The sequence below is a fragment of the Vitis riparia genome, chromosome 11 (genome assembly GCF_004353265.1).
Source record: "Vitis riparia cultivar Riparia Gloire de Montpellier isolate 1030 chromosome 11, EGFV_Vit.rip_1.0, whole genome shotgun sequence".
NCBI classification, from domain to species: Eukaryota; Viridiplantae; Streptophyta; class Magnoliopsida; order Vitales; family Vitaceae; genus Vitis; species Vitis riparia.
Window position 1 is genome coordinate 15,887,644 of NC_048441.1, and position 10,064 is coordinate 15,897,707.

The window sequence follows — 10,064 nt, forward strand, 5'->3', positions numbered from 1 at the left end:
TTATTTAATATTTATATTGAAAAGTTAAAATAAGTTAAATGAATTTAAAATAATTTATTAATTTTAAATTTATTTTTCATTTACATTTTCTTTGTTACCCAAACATAGCTCAAGTAAAAGTGGGAAGAACGGCTTTGGTGGAGAAGCCGCACCCCTTTGCTAATATTCAAGACAGCTGCCAAAGGGCCATGCCAATGTCTGACAATATGGCCATGGGCAATTCACTATTTCTTGGCCCAAAGCTAAGCCTTGACCTCAGATTCCAAAGTAGCCCATGTGACACACATACTAGGGATGATTTTGGGCATGTGCTCTAGTCCACTCAGGTGAGCCTTATTTCCTTGGACCATACACTGGGACTGGGGAGTTTCAAATTTGGCCCAATATCATAATGTAGCAATTATAATGTAACAACAATCGAGCAACATTGAAGACCAATTTGGAATAAATGTTCATCTCTAATTTATATTATATAGTATGATTAAGTTGATACCACCAATTTTCCTCATTTATTGGTGTCAAATTTGTAATATTACTTTTCTTTTGCATATTATATGGTTTCTTATACTTTTTTGAAAATTAAATGTAGGCTTAATGCACATTAATTCCACAGTCATATCATAGCTTCGAATTAAAATCTCAAGTACGACAAAAGTACGATCAAACTAAAATCTCAAGTACGACAAAAGTACAAAAAGGTTCAACCAAAGGACCATGCACAAAATTTTTTACCACCTCATGCTTATCATTAAGCCACGTAGGCAACTATTTTTTAATTTTTGAGAATAAAAAAACACATGTTTTAAAACCAAAAAAAATTATTGTTGCACAATATATTTTATTTATTTTTAATTATGTTTTTAAGGATTATTGTGAAAAAATAATTAAAAATTAAAATATAGAAAACAAATTAAAAATATTATAAGTTTTTAAACAAACTTTTTATCCTCAATTTTGTTATTATCAAATTTTAGATTTAATTATGTGGACATAATTTTCACCTTTCATGATTATTTTTATTTGAAAAAATTAAAAAAAAAATTGTTGATCTAGTGAGACTTGAAGGTTGTTATTATCTACAAATTATTTTTATTTTTATTTTTGACTTTCATGATTAAAATTAAACATTTTAATTTTTATTCTTCTTAAAGTTTCAAGTAGAAATTAAAAGAAAACTTTTAAGCACTTTAAAAACAAACAAATAAATAGAGATTTGCGAGTAAAACCAAAACTTTTTGGAAGAATTAAAGAAATTAGATTTTAATTAGAACAATTCTAAGTAATCAATTTGGTAGTTATATAAATAAATGAAATCAAAATATAAAATAATAAAAATAAAATAAAAATAAATTAATTAATATATAATGGATCATATCAATTACAAAATAATGACTTCTTATGACATATATATGAATGAAATTTAGATATAAAAAGTATAAAAAAAGTACAAAGTGTTATTGTATTAAAATCCCTTAATTATAAAGCCTAGTTATAGTATCAATTTATACTCTCTTTTTATTTGTAAGTACCAAAAACTAATCATTAATTAAAAGTAGTGTTACATATATATTTTGAAGTCTTGTTATTTATATCGTAATATTATTTATTTATACATTATTATACCATAATGTCATTTGTTTGTATTTTTATTGGGTCCGTATACATTCGATGATACAAATATGAAGTTGGATAGGGACCATATAATAACTTAGTATTTTCCTTAATTATATTAGAATTATTTGCTTCTTAATTACACTTCCCATATAATAATAATAAGTAAATAAATAAATAAAAAGGGAAAAGCAAGGGTAAAATCCCAATTCTCAATCAACCCGCAAAGACCTAAACGACGACGTTTCTTTCCTTTTATATTTCTTTCTTTCCCCGTTGTTGGGTAACAGTTAGAGCTGACGAGATGAGTGAGCTCCATACCTATGGATTCAAGGTTGCGAAAAGGACAAGAAAGGAGACTTTATTTATAGAATTCACCAGGAATTGGTTACAAACAGCCATCAAATTTGGATATTAGCAATTAAGCATTGTGTTTGTGTGTGTGTGTTTCATCGGGTTCCACGACTCCCTTATATATCCACTGCTGCTGTCTTGGGACCCTGCCCTCTCTCCCTTTCTCAGCCTTCGCTTTTCAATTGTCAATATCAAACTCAACCCATTACTCCTCTTTGATCCTCTTCTTCTGGGTTCATTGGTTTTTTCATTGGCGTCCATGTCTAGATTTGTGCTCAAAGACTGCAAATTGCAGGCATTTGATGCTCTTTATGGACCAAGTTCATGTTCTCTTGCAAGGAGGATTCACACCCGTGTGGGTATGTTTGATTTCTGCTTCTTTACTATTTTCTGCTTTCTGGGTGCTTGTTGTATGATTATTGGAGAAATGGGTCGTTTCTATATGTGTTTCCTATCTGCGGTTTCTGGTGTTTCAAGGACTTTTTTATTTGTTGAGAGTATTTGATTTCATTTTAGGTTGTTTCTAATCGTTGCTGTGAGTAGCCACTTATCTATTACTAATTCTTTTTCTTTTTTCTATTTTTAATTTGTTTATCTGTAGAAGTAAGGGGTGGATGTTCATTACCTGAAAAGGGTAGAAATTTGGCAATCCAAAACAAGCAGCACAGTTCAATTGTTGCTCTTTCGGGCCCTTCCTCGATTATTCAAGCTTCAAGGTATAGTTTGAAAGCCTTCAGGGTTTTGTGTGTGTGTTATTAGATTTAACTTCATTTTCATTTGCCAATTGAGAATACACGTTTTTAGTGAATTTACCATTCTATCAATATTATTGCATCAAAGCAGCATAGAGACATTTTTTACTTGTATGATGATTTAATTATATATATATATATATATATATATATATATATATATATATATATATGCATTCACTTGAATGTTGGAGGCAGGAATTTACTATATCCACATATGTTTTTTGTGTAGTTCTAAAGGAAGAGCAATGAGCATGTATTGATACTGCTCACAGGAAGGGCAATAGTTAGCTAGTTTATAATATTTGAATTATTTGATTAAAAGGGATGGAATGATCAAATCTAACCCCTCCTACTTGTGACATAAATGCCTTTCAACATTTCGATTATATTCATGTAAATTTTAAAAGAGAAGGTTACTTTTATTTATATAAAAAAAAAGGTCATTTTATATGCTGAAAAATGTAGAGGATTAGATTTACAAATTTGGGATTATTTCATCCCTTTTAATCAAACAACCCTTTATATTTTCAGAACAAGTCCCTAGGTATTCTAATGGTATTGCATGATTGCATGATCTTTTGTAGTCATCATTCGGTGATATTGGTCCATGGTATTATTTGTTTCACTTTCATAGACAGGTAGGTGAACTCTTGTTATTACTATTTTTTCCCATGTATAGCTAAATTCTCTCTGACAATTTAGGACTCCCATTTTTCCTTTTTTGGGTCCTCAAAGGGAAGTACCTGCCAGTGGCACTATTTGCTAGTATAGCATCCTCATTTCCTGTCAAGGGTCACTGAAGCAGATCACTCTTGTAGATATGTTTTGTTTTATATTTCAGATGTGTTCATCTAAAAGAGTTCTGCACATCAATGTCCGTTTTTTACATTTTTGAGATCCAGTGTATTAATTTATTTGGTTGACTGCTACCTTTAGGAACTCCCATATTTTGTGCAAGGCAGCAGCAAATGTGTCTGGAGATGTCCCTGGTAACACTCCTGCTGGAATGAGCCAATATGAGAGAATAATTGAAACATTAACAACTCTTTTTCCTGTGTGGGTATGCTTTTCATTCATCATATCATTCAAATGTAGTTCTTGTTCATTTCTTTTCTTTTTTATAAACAATGTCTGTGTAAAATGCTCGAGTTTGCCTTAAGAATATGTTCTTGTCAAGGTCAAGTTTCATATTTTGAATCTAATTGCATTGGCAGGTCATATTAGGCACCGTTATTGGCATCTACAAGCCTGCTGCGGTAATTTCATCAGTCAGATTCTACTTCTTTGATAGATGAGAATTCCTCTTTGCTTAACTGATTCACTTTTGGGGTCTTCCTACAGGTAACTTGGCTAGAAACAGACCTTTTCACAATTTGCTTGGGCTTTCTAATGCTCTCAATGGGATTGACATTGACATTCGAGGATTTTAGACGATGTCTGCGGAACCCATGGACTGTAAGAACTAACCCTCACACACCTAAACTTAAAAGTACTACTGATTGAGACAATATGATTTCCTATTTGTTTTACATATTGAAGTTGTTAACTTTCATTTTTGTAGGTGGGTGTAGGATTTCTTGCTCAATACTTAATCAAACCCATGTTAGGCTTCTTTATTGTGATGGTATGTTTTCATCAATATCTGTAGCACTTTTGTTTGATTTCCTAGTTGCTGAGTCTATTTATGCTTGAAATGTATGCCTTACTGATTGAGTATAGGATTGTGCTATTTTTGGAAGATGCTATATCAGATATGTGCCATCTTTTTGACATCTTGAAAGAAATTAATTTCTTACTTGACCTTTTGTCCAGGAGTGTCCACTGGGGGAAGTCCAATAGATTTTGCTTTACATTTAGTTAAAGGGTGGTTTTGTACTGATTTTGGGGATCTATCAATGACAATTGCTCAGTTCCAACCCAACGACTTGCAGTCTGCTGCATACTCATGTTTCACTCTCAGTATTAGTGTTCTTATATGTTGACAGGACACGACCCTTCCTTGGCCATTCAAGGGACTATTAATACGACTGCCAGAGTTAAATGTTGGAGATTAGTAGCAGTGGAGTTCCTTTTTTTTTTTTTTTTCAACATAAAAAAGAACAGAAATAGAACCAGGGAGATTCATTTTAAATTCCATGTAGTATATCATTATTGATTTGGGAGCTTGGGCTCTGTCAACCTGATATCAAGAGTTACCTCCATTGGCATATCATAATAGCTACCTTAATTTCCTTTCCATTGCTTGGTTGATACACTAATTCTGATGATTTCATTTGGAAGGTATCCATCTAACGTGACTGATCAAATGATTCAGGCTTCTTTGCTAATATACCGTTCTATCATTGCATTGTCTTAGAATGATTCAATGGAATTCTATTCCTTTTGGGATCCCCATGAATCATGGCATTGAAGTTTGCCTAAAACATACAATTCTATCTCCTGCTCCAAATATTATTAAATGACCCATCCTAATCTATATCTCATTTGACCATCTACTATAAGCATGGTATATTTATCTACACTTAATTATACCTATATGTATATATATACACTTAATTATGGGGCATTTCTTTGAATTATGGTCAGAGTTGGTTAGAATATGGATCCTTATGACAAGAGATGAGAAAGCTGAAGGATGCTGCATATCACTAAATACTATGGAACTTGTTATATCACTAACTACAAGCAGAAGGAGGGCAATTCCTGTTTACATTTGCTATTGTACTATGAATATTACTCTTTTGGTCCTGGAGCTCTCTAAATTACAAACTGGGGATAAGAATTTTTTTACTTCTAAATTTCTAAATTGAGCTTTTGAAATGATAACCATGTATTGGATAATATGATTAATGATACAAATTTCCTGCATTTTGTGCTTTATGGCAACTGTGGTTGAACCTATAATTGCTAATTCTTATCTCTATGATTTTCAGACTCTAAAACTGTCTGCGCCTCTTGCAACTGGTCTTATTTTGGTCTCATGCTGCCCTGGAGGCCAGGCATCCAATGTTGCAACCTATATATCTAAGGGGAATGTAGCACTCTCTGTTCTCATGACAACGTAAGATCAATTTATTGTGACCTTTGCTGCAGATTGATATTTTGCACTCTAACTTTGTTTTACCTTGACTTGGTTGGGCTGCTGATCCTTCTCTTATATCTAGAATGTTTTATTTAGGAAGAGAAGTTTTAAGATCCTTGCATGTGAAACTAATCTGCCTACATTTTCTACTTCATTTTTCAATGTAGAAAATACATTTTGTGTAGAAATACATTTTATGGAAGTCTTTATGTAGAAATACATTTTGTGTAAGTTGGGCCTTGATTTGCAAGATCCATATGATGTATCAAGTAATCTGTAATGCATGAACTTGAGTACTGTTTTCGGTGGTTGGTGTGTGCCTATGTGCTAGACTCATTCAATTCCCTGATCCTAGGATGAATGTTATACCTAAGTAACCCAATTTCCATTTAATGGCAAATTGAGGAGTAACATAGGATATGTGGCATAGGTACTTCACTAATATCCATGCAACAAAGAAACAGATTATGAGAGTCTTAAGGTAACTTACAATGAACGAGGAAGTAAAATTTTCCTTTTCTTCATTTGACACACCTGTTGTTTCATATCTGACTAATAGGTATGTTTGACTTTGTATTTCACATGCTATGGAGTGATGTACCAATTAATAAATTTCTGGGAAAGGTTAGATGCATTATCAGTCTTTTATTTGGAGATTTCAATTTTCATTTCTGCACTACATTCAAACCCACCAAGTTTACACTCTTTTCTTGGAATTTGTACTAATAAACTAATTACAGTAATTTGCAGTGTAAATTCCTATGTACTGTGGAGACTGCAATATGTCAGTGTATATAATTTACAAATGTTAATTAACAAAACATTCTGTATGCACTTTGGTGTTATACATGTGAAGTATGAAGATATAACTTTCAAGGCTCCATAATTTTTCTGTTGAATTTTCTAGTTGTTCAACTATTGGAGCTATTGTTATGACACCACTCCTTACAAAGCTTCTTGCTGGTCAGCTTGTACCAGTTGATGCAGCGGTAAGTACACACATGCTTAATACTAATCACTTCCTAAATAATTATTGATTTGAGTCAAACGAAACATAATACTTAAGAAACCAATGTACTTTTTCCCTAGGTTACATGAAGTGCAGGTTGGATGGTATACCAGTTCTAGTGTTGTACATGGCAGAAGTGTGCAATCCACAGATTCCCAACAAGTATAGATATTTGTTGAGTAGGCTAAGGCACCCAACCAACTTGTACATGATCTTATATGTTGCTTAGGCAGTTAGTGGGTTCACTTTGGAGTTTTCCATCCCTAAAATAGATGATCAAATGGGTTGGTGTCCAATTATTCAGGTACACTGGGAAAAAAAGTGGTGTAGGATTTATGCAGAAAAAAAACACACACACACACAAAATGATTCACAATAACCCTAATCAGCTCAACTTTAGTGTCAGAAATTTATGAGTTGAAATTATTTAAAGGCTGTATGTAGGGGTCAAAGATTTCTTAATAATATCTTGTTTGCTTAATTTGATTTTTGTATTCATTTTTTGTGTTCCCTTTCCAGGGCCTGGCGATCAGCACTTTCCAGGTTGTTTTAGTGCCAACCGTTATTGGAGGTGATAATTTCTTTATAAAATAATTTTCCATTAGAGTCGGTGCAGAAATTTGATATTTTCTCTGGTACAGATCATAGCTTATCATAAAGGGTCATGTATCCTGACTTATATGTTTGACTCTAAGTTGCTTTTTGTGCAGTGTTGTCAAATGAGTTCTTCCCCAAATTCACATCAAAAATAGTCACTGTAACACCTTTAGTTGGAGTTATTCTTACTACTCTACTTTGTGCAAGCCCTGTAAGTTATCAAGATTCTCAGTGAAGTATATCTCATGTTAGTAGCTGCAGAAGTCCATTTAAATGTTTTCGTAACAGTTGTTCCACAGAGAAAGAGCTGATCTTAGTAATTTATGTCTCTTTAAGATTGGACTAGTTTCAGATGTCTTGAAAACTCAAGGGGCACAACTAATTTTGCCTGTGGCCATCCTACATGCTGCTGCATTTGCACTTGGTTATTGGGTTTCAAAAATATCATTTGGGGAATCCACTTCACGTACCATTTCCATCGAATGTGGGATGCAGGTAATTATCTTCTTCACAAGTACCCTTTATTGTGAAATTGTTTGACAAGGTTTAATAGGTGCAAAAACTTTCATATCATTTGAATCAGACCATTCTATTCACAATCACAAGGTATTTTGTCATACCTAAAATGATATCTATTTTAAACACTAAGCAGGCATTTTGCTCTAGATTCCTATTATTTTCTCTATGTTTTGGTGTTTGAACTTTCAATAGTAAAGAGACCCCTAGGCCTGGCTCAGGTGGCATGGGTTTGGGTGACCATGGGGATGAGGTTCTATTTTTCAATTACATGTAACACCAAAAAATAAAGGGAAATGGAAAAAAGATACCTATTAAAAATATTAAATAGTAAAGAAATATGGAATTAAGACAAAGGAACATATAATTTGATTCTTTTAGATGCTTACCATGATTTGGTGGACTGGAATCGGTACAATAGCACCATGACAGGCGTGAGCTGAGATGGTGGTTATAAGATACTAAGCTATACAGATTATGTAGGTTTAGTACATAACCTCAATGTTTAACTTGGTCTTCCTTTGATGGTCTCACTATCTTTGTAAGTCATAACAATGTGCCTTGAGACTGTCAATACATGTAAATTTATTAGTTCAATTGTAGTGCATAGCCAAGTCCCCAAGAAACAGTTGGCATGGTAGAACCTTGGGTTTTGATGTCTAATACCTAACATTTTCCTTGATCGATCCTGTTCTTTCTGTAATGCCTAGAGGGTTCTTGGATCATCCTAGCAATGGAAGTACAATGAGGATATCTCCTGGCCCAAAAACAAACCTAAAGGAATGGCCTCAACTTTCTATTAAATGGCTTGTTCTTTTCTTTCCTTTTATCCTTAAATAATAAACAGAAAGAACGCAGAGAGAAAGGCTTAGAATGGTCCCTTTCTTTGGAGACTGAATGTTTACCTAACCATGAAGTTGCCGGTTCATGTAGGTTATTGCAATGAAGTTGGTGATTTAACTTAAGTGAAAGCCTGAATTCATGTTCATCAAAACAAGAGTCCAGAAAAACAAAGACAATCAGCAATTTGTAACCCCAAATTTGCATTTTTTGATAGATAATTAGTGTGGTCAATTCTTTTATCATTCATCTGTTGCCTATAAAAAAAATAAAAAATTCATTCATCTATATCTGCAGAGTTCTGCGCTTGGATTTCTACTTGCCCAGAAACATTTCACAAATCCTCTTGTGGCCGTTCCTTCTGCTGTAAGCGTAGTCTGCATGGCGGTAGGATTGCTTCTGCATTGACATTCATGAATTTTCTATCCAACAGTACTTTCTGTTCAGGGACCTTATACTCACAATCTTCCTCTCATTGTCTCTGTTACAGCTTGGTGGCAGTGCTCTAGCCGTCTTCTGGAGGAACCAGCCAATTCCTGTCGATGACAAAGATGACTTCAAAGAATGAATGTTTTACCCCTTCTTTTCTTTTGTCAATTGTCTTCTCTGAGCTGCTGTTAGTTCCTGGTTTAGCTTAGTATCTCAGTTTGCTCTACATCAACTAGAATTTGCCATCCCCTTATCTTTTGAGTTAAGTTTTCAGGGAACCAAAAAAAAGGAGAGTTTTGGTTTCAGGCAGTTGTGTAGTATTAGGGTCATAAATATTAGAACTGAAAATGTAACTCTTGAATTTCTCAGTTTTGAAATTGAAAGGAAAAGAATAAAAGGACTGATGAGTAATAAACCCAATGTTTGGTTTGATGCCCTGTTCCATTTGGAAGCTTTTCGAGGGAAGAAGGGAATGAGAATTAAAGGGTTGTAACACCTACCTGTGTAATTGTAGGCTAAAGTCAGTGCAGGAACAATGAGGGGAAACGTGATCCGGATACCTTCAAGTATGACCCAACATCTCTCCAATTATGAATTGAAGGAAAAATGCGTCTCCTCCACCTCCAATGATCCCTCTCTCACATGTTCCACATTTCTACCCCATTGAAAAAGAGTAAATGCCCCTAACTCACCACAGTGCTTCCTTCCCATATGTGGCATACGAAACTGGCGCCTGTTTGGGACCCTGACTGTATGAACGAATGGATTTACTATCAAAATTAGTAACATGTACACTGTTGAACCCACAGGGATGAAGTGACATATTCACACCCTTCCTATTACATCGTTGACAACATTCCCTTCACCGTTC

At 33.9% G+C, this 10,064-nt stretch overlaps 1 protein-coding gene across 1 annotated transcript; it reads left to right on the top strand.

The window, feature by feature from the left end:
* The first annotated feature begins 1,915 nt into the window (after positions 1-1,915).
* On the top strand, positions 1,916-9,625 carry LOC117924799 (sodium/pyruvate cotransporter BASS2, chloroplastic). Its single transcript, XM_034843510.1, has 14 exons — positions 1,916-1,945; positions 2,030-2,324; positions 2,567-2,681; positions 3,657-3,780; positions 3,935-3,976; positions 4,062-4,175; positions 4,282-4,344; positions 5,654-5,781; positions 6,710-6,791; positions 7,331-7,382; positions 7,522-7,619; positions 7,745-7,903; positions 9,062-9,151; positions 9,255-9,625. The coding sequence occupies exons 1-14, from the start codon at positions 1,916-1,918 to the stop codon at positions 9,330-9,332; spliced, it is 1,470 nt and encodes a 489-aa protein (XP_034699401.1). The 3' UTR covers positions 9,333-9,625.
* Positions 9,626-10,064: the final 439 nt, after the last annotated feature.